The following is an 18079-nucleotide window of genomic DNA, read 5'->3' on the forward strand; positions in this document are numbered from 1 at the left end:
CAGGACCCCTCGGGGGATGCTGGAGAGCCGGTTTCAGCCTGATCCCCGCAGGCCAGGCCGAGGGATTCATGCACCGGGCCTCCTCTAGTCCTAATATATAAAAAGCCAGGGGCCGTCACGACCAAAACAACTGGCGGACATGACCAAACAGCAGGCTGTGTGGGGCTTCAAGGCCGGCAGGGTGGTTAGTGAGGGACAACCAAACAACTGAACAGCAGGCTGCGTGGGGTGACCAGGCTGGCAGGAGGGGGGCAGTTGTGGGCGACCAGGCCAGCAAGGGTTGGGGGCAGTTAGTGGCAACCAGGCCAGCAGAGGGGGCAGTTGGGGGCAACCAGGCTGGCGGGGGGGGTGCAATTGGGGGTGACCAGGCCAGAAGGGGGGGCAGTTAGGGGCAACCAGGCCGGTGGGGCAGGGGGTATTTGGGGGCGATCAGGCCAGCAGGCAGAGCTGGTTAGCGGTGATCAGGCTGGCAGGGGGGCAGTTAGGGGCAATCAGGCAGGCAGGCAGGTGAGCAGTTAGGAGCCAATGGTCCCGGATTGTGAGAGGGTCAAGGCTGGGCTGAGGGGACCCCTCCCCCTGCCTGTGCACAAATTTCATGCACCGGGCCTCTAGTATATACAATAAATGGCTAAAATATTTTCTGCCCAATTGAGAGTCAAGAAAAGATTGTATGAAAAAAGATTGAAGTTGATTACCAAAGCATCCTATCTAATAAAGAGGGAATATGCTAATTGACCATCACTCCGTCACAAAGATGGCTGCACTCACAGCTAAAGCCAAGTTCCCATAAGGAGCCTTAATGAGCAATCAGCAGGGACCTGAGGCTACACCCTCCCCCGCCCCCATGGGGCTTGACAGGGGACTTCAGGCTGCGCCCCCTGCCCTGGCACCAGGCCAGGGGACCTGGGCCATGCCCTCCGCCCAGCGGGGCTTGATGGGGGACCTCAAGGTGCGCTTTCAGTCCTGGTGCTATGCTAGGGGACCTCAGGCTGCTCTTCCCACCCAGCACCAGGCTGGGGTACCTCAGGCCGCGCCCCCCACCAGGTGGGGCTTGACAGGGGACCTCAGGCCACACACCCCCGCCCAGCGGGGCTTGACAGGGGACCTCAAGGTGCACCCCCAGTGCTGGGTCAGGGGAACTCAGGCCGTGCCCCCCCACCCAGCAGGGCTTGACAGGGGACCTCAGGCTGCACCCTCAACCAGGTGGGGCTTGACAGGGGACTTCAGGCCATGACCCCCACCCAGCACCAGGCCGGGGGACCTCAGGCTGTACCCCCTGCCCCAGCACTGGGCCAGGGGACCTGAGACTGCACCCCCCTGCCTGGCAGGGCTTGACAGGGGACCTCAGGCCGTGCTCCCCACCCAGTGGGGCTTGACGGGAGACCTCAAGGTGCACCCCCCTGCTGGTGGGGCTTGACGGAAGACCTCAGGCCATGCCCCCACCCAGCGGGGCTTGACAGAGGATCTCAGGCCATGTCCCCCACCTGGTGGGGCTTGATGGAGGACCTCAAGGCACGCCCCCCACCCCAGTCTGGGCTGGGAGACCTCAGGCCACGCCCCCCATCCTGGCGCTGGGCCAGAGGACCTGAGGCTACACCCCCTGCCCGGTGGGCTTGACAAGAGTGGGACTGGCCAGGTCTGGAACTAGCCCAATGGGGGCGGGGGCCGGCCGGGTCTGGGTCTCATGCGATTTTGAGGCGCATGTGGGTGGGCGGGGACTTGACTCTGGGTCCTGTGTTGAGCCCCAGACTCTGACAGGAGGAAGGTTTTCATATACATTTTACTAATTTTCTTTAATCTCTGACACTTCTATTATAGAGAAAGGGCAAATAGCAATATTAAATTATTTCCTGCCCTGACTGGTTTGGCTCAGCAGATAGAGTGTCGGCCTGCGGACTGAAGGGTCCCAGGTTCAATTCCGGTCAAGGGCATGTACCTTTGTTGCGGGCACATCCCCAGTAGGGGGTGTGCAGGAGACAGCTGATTGATGTTTCTAACTCTCTATCCCTCTCCCTTCCTCTCTGTAAAAAATCAATAAAATATATATTTAAAAAATATATTTCCTTTAATTAATCTTCTTTTAGTGTGCACGAATTTTGTGCACCAGGCCACTAGTTGTTAATAATTGGAGAGAGAGAAGAAAATATTTGAAAACAACAAAATGTAATACACTACAGCAATCAATCAGCTTAGTACTTGAAGAACAAAAATATTCCACCATCAAATCCTCAGAAAACCTAAGAAAAGAGGTACAAATTTAAATTCCTAGTCCCATGGCCCCAATTCAGGGAGAATTACACCTTTGCCTACATTAGTTTCATAAATTCCTTTAGTCCCTAATTTCTTAGAGCTAAGTCCCCTGAGAAGAAAGGGGTTAATGAGTGATATATTAGCCAAAAAGGAAGAGAAGGTCATGGAGAATTAGAACAAGGTCAACAGGGCTCCCAAAAATGGAGAAAGGAGAAAACCTCCAAAGTAACAAAGATAAATGCCTTCCATTATAAAATGGAATTTTCCTGGTATTAGTTGTAGCAATAATAAGATTAATAATATTAAATAAGCTAGAACTGCTAAAAACAATTCTTATTCACTGAGTACTCATCTATCAGACACTGTGATTGAGATTTATAGGTATTAACTTACTGACAATAGGACACATCCCATTATTTTTCATATTTTACTAAATGGAAAAACTGAAGCACAGAATAATTAAGGAACTATCTCAAGGTCAAACACCAAGGAAATGACAGAATGAGGCTACAACCCCAAAAATCTGACTCCATTGACCACACTCAGCTGATCCATTCTCCCTCTATGATGGAATTGAAAATGCTAAGGTGCTTTGGAGTTGTTCACTTAGAAAGCAACTTGCTGTTTGCCTCCTCCTTACACTGAAAAAATACAAAGGTGAATAGCTCCTCTTTGGTTAACATTCTGGTGTGAAGCTGGATTTTTTTTCCACCCACGCACACACTGAAAAAATTATCGTACAAAACCCAAGTACAACTTGGAAGGGTTAGAAATGCAGCTGCTTTGGCAGTTAGCAATTTTCCCCACTACTCTTCCATCTCCCCTGCCTTCAGACACACACACAAGTGCAGGGGAAGATTAGGCCCCGGTATCTACATAGGTTGCCTCTCACTGTTGAATCATCCCTGTTATCTTTATTTTCAGGGTGTTTATCATAACTCTTTTGTTCTATTTGCATCCCACTTGCTGGTGCATCATTCCTTTCTCTGGTTAAGATAAAAAAAGATCTTGATAGCTGTATCATGCTGAAACAAAGACAGATTCACAAATAGAGCTGGGAAAAAAAGTAGTGACGTATGCATTGGGCAAGTGTTGACTAAGGTGGAGTCATCAAAACTGGTTCAGGTTTACTAACTATTCTGAGGCTCCTATTCATACAAATTACTTTGGAAATACTGTAAAATAATGCTTCAAGTACAGTAATTAAAGTGAGATGTTTAATGATTGACTATAACATTCTATGTATTGTCAGAAAGCCATTAATCTAGACAAAATTAAAACATTTGGCGTGACCACTAGTAAACTATATCACAGACCCAGCATATACAAAATAAGCAACAGAAGTACAAACATAAAATTTTAATTATACACTTCTGAAATGTGAGGGGCAACAGTCTCATGTTTTTCTCTTATGTTATATATTTCAAGTTGCTCCTTCAGTAAGAATGGAATCTTCACAGAAACTCCAATCCGTCAGACAAGAGTTATCTCTTCTTCTTTCTCCACGTTAATTTTTATCAAGGTAGATTATAGAGCCAAAGATAAGATACTTTCTTTTATTTACTCCAGTAAAATTTTTCTAAAATGTGTGACATTTTAGTAGAAATACAAAGTAAGGACTCAGAGGACCTCTAGCTCTAAATCTAGGGTCCATTTACAGGCGGCAGGTGCTGATTGAGATGAATATATTTTTAAGAACAACAGTCTGTATCAGAGTCTCAAAGGGACTTGTAAACAACAAAAAGGTTGAGAAGCATTGTTATAGACAAAATAAAAAACGTGTCTCTAAACTGAGTCACTTTATATAGAATCCATGAATGAAAGTTGTAAACATGCTCATGGATAGAAATATTAATCGGGACTGGTAAGTGGTAAGTTGTAACTTACTTTCTCTTTCACAGTATAGTTTTTAAAAGGCATAGGCTCTTGTCTCCTTTTTTTGGAGGGTGGGGGATCTCTTTTTAGTTTCATTGTGTTGAGAATTTCTTGTATATGATTTAAAAAAGAAAGAACTTTTCTAAATCTCTATTTACCACCATCAGTGAGCTCTGGTTAAAAAAAAATTATTACTGATTTTAGAAAGAGCGGAAGGGAGATGGAGACAGAGAAAGAAACACTGATGTGAGAGAAACAAGGACCGGTTGCCGCCCACACACACACCCAGACCTGGGCTGAACCCAGGACCAGGGCCTGTGCTCCCACCAGCCAGGGCCATCAGTGAGACACAATAGAATATTTAAATTTACTTAATAATCGAGTAACTTTATTTGGAGGACAAACTAAATTAACCCCTGTCCCCTTGTAACAATTGGAGATAAAAATAGATTAGTCTTAATTTCCAGTAAATATATTTACACTTGCAGACCAAGCTTTAAGTTATTTTAACACACTTTGAACATTTTAAAATTATAATACTATAAGGCCTGCATATTGTTAAATATTTAGTTAATTTTAGAGTCATAAGGGCAGGATGTTAGGGTGATCTTTATTTTTTTCTAACAATATTTTTTCCTTAAAGAAAGAATGCCAGAAATAACTTTATTTTACAATTATGAGTAAGTTCTCAAATTATGACTGTGATTCATGATCATGCTCAAGGCTTATTTTTAACACAAAGTAGATAATTCAGTATTTGTTGATTTGGTATTTTTTAAATTTTTGAGCAAAATCACATATTTAACTTAAAATAGCACTATAAGTTAAACTTTTATCTCTGCTACACTTTAGCTGAGGCTATATTAAAGATATGAGCTAATGTGATACGATCTAATGAGTCCAATCTGATCATATTTGTCAAATCATATTACCTTCATCTTAATCCAAAAACTTTTTATTCTAAGAAACTATATTTTAAAGACATATCCCTGAGTATTAGCTTTCCAGTAACTTACTAATTTAGTACATAATCTCTGCATAGACAAGTGGACCATAAGAAGTTGACCAAAAAGAGGTCAACATTTTGCTAAGCTACAGTCTACCACTGACAGATGTACAGTGCAACATTTATTGCCTTTAACTCTTTTTAAAATTATATACCAATATTGATATCTTAGGGTTGACAAACATACCACTGTAATATAGGATGTTGACAATAGGGAAAACTGCTAGAACTTACTGTACTATTTTTACAACTTTTCAGTAACTGTAAAATTATTCCAAAATTAATGGTTTAGTTTTTTTAAAAAAATGAAGTAAAAGAAAAAAAAATATCAGAGCAGTGGTTGGCAAACTGCAGCTCACGAGCCGAGGTTTGCTGCTCTGTTGACTAATGAGTTTGCCAACCACTGGGATAGGGGCTTAATCAAAAGGAACAACAACAGCTTGTAATTATTGGAATCGAGAGTCTAGAGTATTAAATAATAAGAGTAGTTCCAAAACTACTTCACAGACATAAATACCATTTCTGGAACAGGGGTTACTATTATATCTTTCTTTTGAAACAAAAATTTTCTCTAGAAAACAACAGGTGAAATTTTGAGAATGGAACACTTCACTGACTCTGATTTTCCTGGGTGTACTAGTACATATGAAAACATTCCAGTGAACATGTCACTAAGCAGAATATGTTCACATTTAATAATTATACCATACACTAAGTAAATTAAATCATATGCTTCCTACAAAGTATATTCAACTAAAGAATATATAATGACCAAGGTTGTTTTACCACTCTCTACTCATATTACCACATTTGATTGTAATAATAAACTAAATTATGTCACTATTGAGAGCATGGGAAATATATATGTACCTTACTAGAAGTTACCATTGCAGTTTTTTTAAAAAAAATATTTTCTTTATTAATTTCAGAGAGGAAGGGAGAAGGAGAGAGAGATAGAAACATCAATGATGAGAGGCAATCATTGATGGGCTGCCTCCTGCACGCCCCTATGGGGGATCGAGCCCGCAACCCAGGTATGTGCCCCTGGCCGTAATCGAACCTGGGACCCTTCAGTCCGCAGGCTGACGCTCTATCCACTGAGCCAAGCCGGCTAGGGCACCATTGCAGTTTTAAACCAAATATTTATTTATTAGGAGAAAAAACAAAACTTAGTTTGCTTAATAATGCCTACAAGAAGCTTATTTTCTTGAAGTTTGGAAATGTAATTTAATATTATGAAAATGATTATTTTCCCCTAAATAGAGAATTCATAGATGTATAAATTCTGTTAAAATATATGTAATTTGTTGACATTTTTTAAACATCACTAAATTGATGCGAATGTCTTATATATGCATTCCCACCTGCCACTGAGTTCCCCCCTCCCCCCTCCCCCCGCCTTACAAAGACCATTGTTCCTTAAATTGAAAGGGGAAAGAAACTGCTTATGCAAAAAAGAAAGAAAGGAAGGAAGCCAAAATAAGGGCTAAGTATGTAAGAGAGAAATGAAGCATTGATCAGTGTGAAAGAATGAACACAAAACTTCCTGAGGTGATGGGAAACCTGATGATAGGTTACCTGCATAATTAGGGACATTAAATTGGGTGCAAAATTGAGTAGTACAAATCCTTTAATTTCAGTTGAACTAGACAATCACCTGAACTTTTGAGGGGGGTGGGGGGGTGGACATCTACTTTCTTCTATTTCTGTGCTTAAAATGGAGTGGCTAAACAACTTAAAGCTGGAAGGATTGGTTCCCTCAAGAACATAAAGATAACCCCAGGTGAATTAGTGAGGTTTTTTCCAACATTCTCTTAGAGTGGCAAGGTGAAATGAACATAATGTTGTAAATCAACTCATTGTTTGGGCCCTTTCAAATTAGTTGCCAAGAGAGGAGTGAAAACTTGATAAGCAGGCTCTAGTTTCTATGTGTTGATTTAGAAATCTTAAAGCTTGTGGGAGCTCAATTTATTTAATGGAAGAAATTTAAAGGGAAGAAAAGTAAACAAGGAAAATGCTATGCAATGAAACACTGATGTAAGTGGAGTATAAAGGGTTTTCTTTAAAAAGCCAAACAATGGAGTTCCACTGTGCTTTCAAATTAAAAATTTAGATTTCTTTGATTTAAGTTGAGTCTGACTTCCTTTTGAGTTTCAAGATGTCATGACCCATTGAAATATTCAAACTGTTGATGCTGTTTCTTATCTGTCTTGGGGGGAAATGAAATATAAATAAAAATCTTAAAGCGTTAAGTCCACATTTCTCTAATAGATAGATGACTATTTTGAATGAAGCAACAAATGCATTTTTTTTCCTTTTCCTTTTCACCTCATCCCCATAGAAAGTCTATTCTGAACTGCAAACTAGCTAGGTTCCGAACACTGATCACCGAGGCTTCAGGTCTTGACCCTTTCACTCAGGAATCAAGCAAGAGGAGTAATTCACCAAAATAAGTGAAGAGAGGTGGCAAGGCTAAGTCCAGGTATTTGGAGGCAAATCCCAGGAAATGTGTTTTTTTTTCCGGGAAAACAGGGCCCCAGCTTTTATCAATGTGTACTTTGTCCTGATAGGAATGCGTACTTAAGCACCAGAGCAAATGTTATTTTGCCCTCAAACAAGGTTCTTCAGCAGAGATTTTTTAAGTATTTCAAAACACAAATAAAACTTAAATGAAAAAAGTGACGCAAAACTGCTTTGCAGGGTCAAGAAAGATGAGAGCAGGGAAGGACTAGCTCATCTGCATGGAGATCTGAAAGACACTTGTAGCTTACATGGGAAGCTTCATTTAGCATTGAGCGACCAGGAAATTCTGTTCCTACTGATGGCCCAGTGGGAATTCCCACTCCAACAACCCATGAAATGTTACTGCATAATTATTCACCTTCGGAGGCCCATTAGAACTTATCAGCAGAGCCAGAAATTTAATTTAAACTCACCCTTCTGTGCTAAAGAATGACTGGGACAGAAGATCAAAGCGGGGAAACTTTGTCCTCCAGTGGTTTGCAACACCTAGGCCCAATAGGGTGAGAAAACAGGCATTCCAGCGCTCCCGGCCTTCCGGGCCTGAGGAGAGAGGGGTGGGGGCAGGGCTCCAGTCACCAGCAGAATGGAGGGAGGAGGGTCCTGGTGGCTCAGGAGCTCCTGGTGGCCTTCTTGCTTCTATGAGCAGCTGCAGAGGCTTGGCACTGGAGGCCCTCACTTCAGACCAGATAGGTCAGTGGTGGGCAAACGCATTAGTCAACAGAGCGCACTGATAGGTCATCCCCTTGACTTGTCCGCTACAGGGCTACCAGGCAGGGGAGTCTGTGGACTTAGCCACAGGCCAGCCATAGCTGGAGCCATGCCAGGCGCAGGTGTGCAACTCAGAACACCCTGGATACAGGTGTTGATGATGTTTATGCTCCTGCTCATCACAGGGTGCCTTAAATGCATACAGCTGGTGCTGGCACCACCCTCGGTCAGTGCCGAGTGTAATCCTTGGCATACCTCGAAGTACAAGTGGAACTGTGGACCACCCTGCACTGTGAGCTTCTACGATGGCCTACGTCCTAGAGGCGCCTAAGACATGCACAGGAAAGAGCTTCACAGGCGCTTCCTCGCCTTCCTCCTGAGCTGTTAAGGGAATCTTTAAAGGGAATCTGGCACTTATTTCAGACGGAGGTGACCCACCTCTCTTCAGACTGTCACCAAGATATAGGGCCTGGACAATGCTGCTAGCATTCCCCACATGCCCAGCTTCCCAAAGGGTCCCCAGGCAAGGAGGGAGAAGAGGAAGGCTTCCTAAGAGAGGTTACTGGGGTTTAGGTACAACGTGGTAAAGAAAAGTTGAGTTCTATTCAACAGGTACAGTGATTATACATCTACAGTTATAAAATGCTCCAAGGTGGCTACAGTGTTCTTTCATTCCCGAAATCAAAAAGGGCAAAGATTTTCCACAGCCAATCATCCTTAATTTTGCTTCCTTTATAATGACAGCGTAGGAAAAGGTGTGGAAGTTCCTTCCTTCGAGTCTGGCAAACCCATAATAAAATGACAATAAAACTTCCCACTGATGGAGGACGCAGCACTTCCTTGAAGGCCTTGCGGGAGGGGAGGCAGATGCAAGGGAACTCCGCAGTTTGGACAGGAAGTTAAGGAGGGCAGGCAGTGGTCACTTAGGCCAAGAGAGAACCCCAAACAAATTTGGGAAGAACAGCCTTGGCCAGTCTACGCCCGATGGCACCAGCACGATGCAACATGGGGCGTTCCACCCTGATAGGGTGAGACGGAGGCCCCAGGTCCAGGCGCTCCCAGGATGGCCGAGGGCAGCGGAAGATGCTGGGGATTCGGAGAACTTGGGAAGGGAAGAGGAGGGAATCCTCCAGCCCAGTCCCGCCCCGGGAGGCTCCCTGCAGTGACTGCGCGGGGCCAGAGGCTCGGTGAAGCGCAGGTTGGCCAGCACTGCCCGCCCAGGACAAGCTGCAGAGCAGGCGCGGGGCACAGGGTGGCGCTCGCTGTCCGCGGCGCCTTTGTGTGCGCAGGAAGCTGGACCCCAGACCGCTGTCCCACACTTCTCTGCAAACCAGGGTGGGTGGGTGCGCGGACAGTGCGCATCGCCTACTCGGAGCCCTTCCCGGGGGTTTCGGGGGTCCTTCTGGGAGCAGCCTGCTTGGCACATCGAGGAGCGGGGTGGGAAAAGGAGAAAAGAAGAGGCAGCGTTTTGAAAGGCTGGGGATTCTCCTGGGCTCAAAAGCTCCCCCTGAATTCACTGAAAAGGAAAATGCGGAAACTTTGGGCCGTCCAGACAGACCTCAGCTAAGAGCCCCGCAAGAGAAGCAGAGGGCACCGCCACCGTGCCCTCCGGCGCAGCAAGAAGTGCTTGGCCGAGAAGCAAAGTTAGGGAGTGGGCTTCAGAGAAGCCCCAGTAAATGGACTTAACGGAACGGCCTTCGAACAGAGCGAAACGCGCAGCCTGGAGCCGGCGCTTCGGTCCTGCCTTCTCAGTCACCCCCAAGCGCTCCGCTGTCCCTAGAGCTCTGGAAGCCCCACTGCCGTCAGGAGCCAAAGCAGAGTGTAGACGGCTGCTTCCCCGCCGCCAGGAGACTCGGCAGAAAATTAAATTAAATTAAACACGCGCCCAGGGACCAAGGAAAATAGATCCCCCTCCCCCCGACTAAAGCAAATCAACACTTGTGTGCACAGGGAGTGCAACGAACCTAAAGCGGTGCCCACTGACGCGCATCACCCTCAGCAGCAGCGGCCGGAGCCCAGGAGAGCAAGGGATTACCGGCCTCCCTTTAATCCGGAAACAGGGAATAAATAGGACACAAGCAAATTCTGAATCTTATTTTCTCAACAACAGCATCAATTGTGTATGGAGCAAAGTCTTCAAAAGATGCCACCCAGAACAACAGTCCTAACTTAAAAACTAGTAAAGCTTTAGTCTACCCTTAACGCCTTTTGATTCTTAACATGACTTTCTTTCAATGCAGTGATAGAATTAACTACTGGGCCATATATATATGAAGAGCAGACAACTGTAGAAATCATATTTTTAAAAAGAAAGAGACTTGATCATACCTAAATTTTTCTTAAGAGTATATATAGGGAGAAATAATAATGCCCGTTTGGACAGAAGCAACAAAAAAAATCAGCAGGAAAATAAAACCTTTTTTTTTTTCCTCCAAATTACCTGCACCAAATCAACCCCCCCCCCCCTTTGAGGCTATTTGTATGAAAAATTGAGCAAAATGCAGAACTTCTTTCATTATAATATTTACCTCTACCATTTTAGGTGAGAGGAGAAAAATCAAGACCATATTTTTTCTTCTAAAGTCCCTACCTTAATTTACCAACCTAAAGGATCATCTGACCTTTGAGCTAGTCCTCTAAAATAAAATATTCACTTTAAAGAAATTCCTCCACAGGCCTTCTGTAACATTGCATTTGAGACTCTCACCAAAAGATCTGAGGGGGGATAAAAATTTTGATGGCAGGATTATCGATCTGCCCACTCAGGAGAGTCCAGTCTCATCACCTGCTTGTCTTTAATTCTTAATTTCAGCATTCTCTCCCCCAGGGAAACTCAGTTGAGAAGTTATACCAAGACTGGAGTAAGAGGACAGTGGAAGAAAAGCAAACCCATCCGGGAACTTTTTCAAAGAGGAGTTGATAACAGGAGAGTAAGTAACACATCACATTTGCTTAAATTAAATTCCTATCATAAGATATTTTCCTTGATAGTCCAACCTCAACAAGTCACAGTCATGTATGTCCCTAAGGGAAAGAGAACATTCTCAAAGAAGTTGAGCCAGAAAAGGAGAAAGCAGAATGAGGAAGGAACACTGAAGTTTGGGGAAGAAATGAGACAGGTCGACAGAAAGGCTGGATTGAGACTGGACTGATATACGCTGGCCTGACCTCTGGGTCAACAAGTAGTTTAACTCTACCTTGATCTGCAAGACTGGAAGCTTGTCCCTTGGTTCAAAGTGAAACCCAGCATTTGGTTTCATTTGAGTGAGCCTCCAAGGCACTGTTAGAGCTTTATCACAGACAAGGAAGGGAGAAATCACAATTTTGCACTTCACCCACCATCCATCCCCAAAAGGGAACCCAGCCCACCCTGCAGAACAGCAATCTAGAAATACTGTTCAATAGTCATCACAACAAAATACACCAACACTAGAAGGAAGACAAGCGGAAGAAAGTGAAAGTTTTCCATTTACACTACGGAAAAATCCGTCCCCCTTCAACCACCCCAAGAAATCAAATCTAGACAATATCTCTGCCATCATCCACCTCTTAAATTAAATGTGATCTGTATGTAATGCAACTGATATTATAAATGCACCAAGCAGCTTTACTTACCTGCCACTACATTTAACTCCTTCAGAACCGGTTCCTCCTCAGCACTGCAACTTGCAATAAAAAAGAAACAACACTTAAATTGTGTTCTGCGTGTTATTCCTAGGAAGAAAGTGACAGAAGAGACTATTTTACTTAAAACCAAAGAATCAGAGCAACTTGCTTCCCATAGGAATTGAAGATCACACATATTTGCAGAACAGCAGGATCAAGACACAGTCTGCTACTTAAGCCCAAACTGCAGTCCTAAAATATTTACCCCTAATTGATTTTTCTTCTAAATTTACAATATTCATAGCACTCTGTATTGTCACTTGTTTATATGGGTAATAAGGACTTAATATACCTTTCAATGGAAGATTTTCAGTTTGAGATATACACCAAGACTGAACTTGGGGTGAGGAGAATGCAAACGGAAAGAAAGAAGCTAAACTGAAAAGAATCTGAACACACTAACTTTTTATTCAATTTGATTCAAAATAATATTACTCTAATAGTGAAATAGTTTGATATAATAACAATCAACATTTAAAGTAATTTTTTTTTATGTTTCAAAGTATGGCTCAAGGAACCCATTACTTAAATGCACTTAGACATAACAAGACAATTTTTTATTGGCATCATTGACACCTGTGAACAATAGCCTAGTAAATAGATTAAGGTTTAACCTTCCTTTTCTTTGGTGGCTGTTTAGAGACTTTAAAAGAACAGATAACTCATTTCAACAGGAATCTACTACTGATATTTACCTCTACATAATCTTTAGCTAAGACATGGAATGCCAAAAACAAGCTTTTGTTAGCTTGACCTCCTCCACCCCCTGACAACAACAGTTATCCCCGAACCCATGTTTTTATTTTAGATGCATTGATCTTCCAGTGTAAGTCTTGCCCTTTTAAATACCAAATGCAATCAACCTGAGTCCTTCTGGAGAGTGAGAAGGAAGCAAAACGGGAAATGCCTTTGAATTGTTTTGGTGACTTAGTCCAAATTTTAAGAGGTCAGTAAATCCTGATGCTTTGAGCTAAATCTACTGGTAAATAATTAATTACATTTCTTAGACACTATAATCTTTATCTTGGTAAATAGAGAAAACAGTTTTGCCAAATAAATCATTCTATCTAAGTAATATTAAAGGCGATTATTTAAATATTACCACAAAACAGGATTATATTTTGTTTAAATAGACATTTAACTGAGAACAAAATGCAAATGTCCATAGTTTAAACAGAAAAAAAATACAAATTAACTGGCCTAGTCTTTTATCTGAGTTTATTAATACCATTTAAAATATTACAAATAAATCAATTACATCTCATGCATTTAAAATGCAAGTCTAAAATGTTCTAGAGAAAGGCTTTTCATTTCAATGTGAAATATCCAAATTATTTCAACATTACAATGAGCAATTAGTTTGCAGAATTTGCAAACATTTAAATGTAGTGTCAGGAGTGTTTAACAGTTAACAATATTACCTTCAGGAAATACACAAAGGCCAAAGTTAGTTGAGTTTCACTTGGACAATTTATTTAATACATGGGTTTTGGCAAACCCAGTGATGAAATATAAGAGAACTCTCACTTTAACTATACCTGAACTGTCAGCAAATGCAAATAAGTACATGCTCCATTAAATTAAATGTCACCCCACATTTATCAAATATTGTCTTAATTACAGTTCGATAGCTATCTAAATATTCGAGCAACACTAGGCCCTGAAAGTGCGTCTGTGGCTCTGCACCTCCAGAAGTGAGTTCAAAAAGCCTGCAGTCTTCACAACTGCAACAATAACTCTTAATATTTTCTTGTAACCAAAAAATCAAGTTTACTTCGATATATTTTCAAATATTTACTGGAAGTAATGTACAAGAAAAATACTATACAAAATCGTCTCCTGGACAGCTGCACCTCGCACCCATACACTGGTGGAGTTATAGTTAATTGGTAACTAATCTAGAACGATTCTCCAGTAGTACAAACCATTAGGTTCAGATATATTTTACAAAGGTGTTTCCCCTCCCCCTACTTTCCCTCTTTTGGCATTTAAATTTAAACTACAGCCTCGTCTGATATAAACGACAGCTTCTTCACTTGTTTATAAGTTTAAATCACACAAAAAAAGTTTCACCCTAATCATCTTCAATGGATTGCAAGAATTTACAGATATGGGTACTATACAAATTGATGTCTGGACTAGCAAAAAAAAGGGGGGGGGGAGATTAGGCTCGGGGGTGATGAAAAACGAGGTAGAAAAAGGACAAACACGGAGATAGTGAATCTGTTCTCACCGGAAAGGGATATTTTTGCATAAGAAAGACACCTACCCTCACCCCACCCCCACCCCATAAGTTAAATTAATTCGACCAAAATAACTTTGGGATCAATATTAGCACAGTTTTGAGAGAAAGAAAGACTTGCTCGCTGCTAGAGGAAAAGCTATCTAGATGGGAAACCAAGTGAAGGGATGCCTGTTTTTTCTCTCCCCTTTAGGTTTTCAGTTTAAAAAATGTTACAGAGATGACAGAAGGCTGCTGTAGCGATTCGCCAAGACTGCCCTTAGTTGAAACTTGCATCGGTTCCACCTCAGGGAACAAAGAAAAAGGGGCAGAGCTGAAGTTGGGACAGCTAAACTCAGCAAACTCCGCATCTCGGTGCGGACAGAAGGGCACCGCACAGAGCTCCCACAGCGCGGCGCAGGGCGGGCGGTGGCCGGCCGTTCTGGCACCGAGTCCGCGGCCGCCCCGGCGGGGATGCCCCACGCGGGCCTCCTGCCTCGCCCTCCCCAGCCGAAGCTCAACCTTGTTCCACCGAATTGCTGCTGCCCCGGGGCAGGCCTGTCCCCCAGGCCCTGGAATCGTTCAGCTCCACATCCAGGGCCGCTTCCCTCTAGAAGGCCCTTCACACAATGGGATGGAGGGAGGGGGACAAAGGGAGAGCGAGGATGAAGGCCCGGCGAGGCGCGGGTGCCGGCAGTGCGGGGCTCCGACGGTGTCACCGGGTGGAGAAGGAAAGCCAGGGCCCCGGACGGCAAAGCGTGTTACTTACATGTCCACATCCCCTGTACAGAGTTAAGTCCCGGAGGGAGTTAGAACAGAGGGACAGAGAGGCTGGAGCGGAGGCCAGGACAGACGGGGACCAGGCGGAGCGGGGTGGGAGGAGGTCAAGGGGAGGGACAGGCGCGGGGTGCGCGTCACTCCAGGCCGTTGCGGTGCCCGGGCTCGGGGGGCTGCAGCAGCTCCGGGGAGTGGCAGGGCGGGCTGCCCGCGGCGCTGTGCTCGCTGTCGGTGTCGCTGCCCTTCTTGCCGCCGCTGCCCGAGCCCGCGGAGCCGCCGCCGCCGCTGTGCGTCTTCACGTGCTTGCTGAGGTGGTCGCTGCGCATGAAGCGCTTGTTGCAGACGGGACAGGCGAAGCGCTTCTCGCCCGTGTGGGTCCGCAGGTGCCGCTGCAGCTCGTCGGATCGCGTGAAGCGCTTGCCGCAGAAGAGCCAGTTGCACACGAAGGGCCGCTCGCCCGTGTGCCAGCGCAGGTGCGCCTTGAGGTGCGACGTCTTGCCGTACACCTTGCCGCAGCCGGGGATGTGGCAGCTGTGCAGGCCCTTGCGCCGCAGGCTCGCCCCCGCCGGGCCCAGCCGCTCCGCCTCCTGGCAGTTGGGGCAGTCGCAGGTGGCGCGGCCCGAGTAGCGGCGGGCGGAGGAGCGGGGGGAGCCCCCCAGCGGCGCCGACGGCCCCGCGCTCAGCATGGAGCCCCCCGCACCGGCCAGCGGCGACGGGGCCGAGTCCGGGTAGGAGCCGGGCAGCACCGGCTTGAAGCCGTCCATGAGGTGCTGTCCGGCGGGGCTGAGCAGGTGCGAGGAGGCGCCGCTGCTGAAGGCGGAGTGGCTCAGGCCCGAGTAATCCGAGTTGTAGCCTCCGAGGGGCGAATGCAGCGAGGTTTGGAGCCCCCCGGCGGCCGGGTGCAGCGAACCTGGCAACGCCGCCGCGCCGTTCGGGTTCTGCACGTCGATCCAGCCCGCGCCCACGTCCCACCAGCTGGAGGCGCCGGCCGAGCCCACGTCGCCGGCGGCGCCCAGGCCCGGGTGCGAGGGCTTGAACCACGACTCGTAAGGGTGCGCCATGCCCACGCGCGGGTAGATGCCCTGCAGCCCGTCCACCGAGGTGTGCACCTTGGAGATGAACACGGGCTGGTGCGAGCCGTCCTGCGAGTGCGCCGAGGAGCCGCCGCCGCCGCCGCCACCCCCGCCGCCGCTGCCCCCGGAGACGCCGGGGGCTTGGAAAACCGAGTAGTCGTTGGCGAAGGGCGAGGTGGAGGCGGCGGCCGCGGCGGCCGCGGCGGCGGCCGCGGCGCTGCTGGAGGTCAGGGAGAAGGCGCTGGAGCCCGGCGAGCCGCCGCAGCTGAACGAGTCGGACACCAGGGCTGCGGCCGCCGCCGCCGCTGCCGCCGCCGCCGCCGCCGCCGAGGACGAGCCGCCGTTCCGGGAGGCCCCCGACACGCCGAAGCTTGAGAGGCTGGAACCCACTACATTGCAGCTGCCGGAGGAGGACGAGGAGGAACGTTTCCAGGGGTGGAAGCCCTTGCCGAAGGAAGAGGAGCTGTCCGAGAGGGAGGAGGGAGACGGGCTGGGGCTGCCGATCTTATTACAGGTAGCAGCTAGCATGGCCAGAGGAGTCGATCCCAACCTCGGTTCTTCCTGCGGGAAGGGGGAGAGGAAGAGGGTGGGGGATGGGTGGTGGGCAAAGGGCCGGTGGGGGAGGGAGGAAAGAAATCTGCATCAGATCTCCGGTAGCCCTCAAAACGCCCCGCTGCACCCCATCTCTCGCTGCGGCGCGCCGCCACCAACTCACCTGGCTCCCCCAACAGCCCCGGCGCCCGGCTGCTTCCTACTCTACGGGAGGGGACAAGTTTGGCTGCCGGCGTCTGATTCGGGAGCAAAGCGCCATGCTAAAGAAGAGTTGGACAAATATTCTCACCTAAGCAACACTCTCGTGCCCCCAAGGCCCCAGGCACTTCGAAACAAACAAGCAAGCAAAAGTCCAGATTCGGGAGAAAGGAAGTTTCCTTGGCCACGAGAAGCCTGGAGGGAAATCATGGATTGCTTTTTAAAGCGCTTCCCGTGGAATCCAGAAAGAGTTTTGAAAATCCTGTTCCGGTCCCCAGAAACCCCTCCTGGGTTGTGTCTCCCGGGCCAAAAGAGGTCAAACTATAAGGCGGGCTCACTTGCTCTTCCTGCTGTTCTTTTGATTTTCTTTATTTTAAAAAAAATTATCTACAATAGTAAAAAATAAAATGAGACGGGTTCAACGTACCTGAAAGACAAGGCGGACTGCGGAATTTTTTAAGGGGATGAGGGAAAATCTGCAGTTTGCCCAGGAGGAAAAACTTGCTCTCTTTACCCCCGAAATCGTCGCCTGTAAAATGGGCAGGGCGCAGGTCTCCCGGGCGGGGAGCGACCGGGCGCGGCGAGGTGGCTTGTCTAAATGCCCTTCGAACCTTTTCCTGCGCTGACAAAAGTGACTCTGCCCCCCTCTCCCCCTCTTTCTTTTCTCCAAACTCACTTGTATTTAAAGAAGAAGAAGGGGGGGGGGCGAAACTCTCAATAGAGACTGATAGCCCGTGGCCTGGCCGGGCGACTTTAACCCCCTCCGATCGGCAATAAAAGGAAACTAATTAAACCAGCAAGAGAAAACCCTGAGACTCACCCCTAGAAGTGAAGTTGCCATCACACAAAAGTGCCCTCCTCCTCTCAGAGGATCTTTTTTATATTGATAAATCAGAGGCAGTGTTTTTTTTAGAGGTGTGCAATACAATGATCAGTTCCGCCCATTCCACCACAATTGTAGCTCCCTCTCCGGCTTTGAAGTGCCGCGGAGGCGCGGCCAGCCAATCTGCAGCCTCGCCGGGCCGCGCCGCGCGCGCGCCGTGAGGTCATCGGCGCCGCCGCCGCCGGCCGCCGGGGGAGGTGGGGGGCCAGGCGGGAGGGGCGCAGGGGCGGCGTGTGTTACAAAGCGGGTGTGAGTGTGTAACAATGTAACTGTGTGCGTGTGTGACCGAGCTGGGAGACAGTGAGACCCGGGAGGAGGATAGGGAATGTGAGTGTGGCAGTGGCACA

General features: G+C 46.9%; 1 protein-coding gene across 2 annotated transcripts; it reads right to left on the reverse strand.

Annotated features, from left to right (window-relative positions):
• Positions 1 to 15163: 15163 nt before the first annotated feature.
• Positions 15164 to 17751, reverse strand: SP8 (Sp8 transcription factor; the record flags this gene model as incomplete). Of its 2 annotated transcripts, XM_080664618.1 has the most annotated exons (3): positions 15164 to 16656; positions 16815 to 16911; positions 17670 to 17690. In XM_080664618.1, the coding sequence occupies 3 exons, from the start codon at positions 17688 to 17690 to the stop codon at positions 15164 to 15166; spliced, it is 1611 nt and encodes a 536-aa protein (XP_080520744.1). The 2 variants fall into 2 exon arrangements, with proteins under 2 accessions (XP_080520744.1, XP_080520745.1); XM_080664619.1 differs by lacking the exon at positions 16815 to 16911 and having other exon boundaries at positions 15164 to 16660; positions 17670 to 17751.
• Positions 17752 to 18079: the final 328 nt, after the last annotated feature.

This window comes from Plecotus auritus (assembly GCF_963455305.1).
Source record: "Plecotus auritus genome assembly, chromosome: 4".
NCBI lineage: Eukaryota > Metazoa > Chordata > Mammalia > Chiroptera > Vespertilionidae > Plecotus > Plecotus auritus.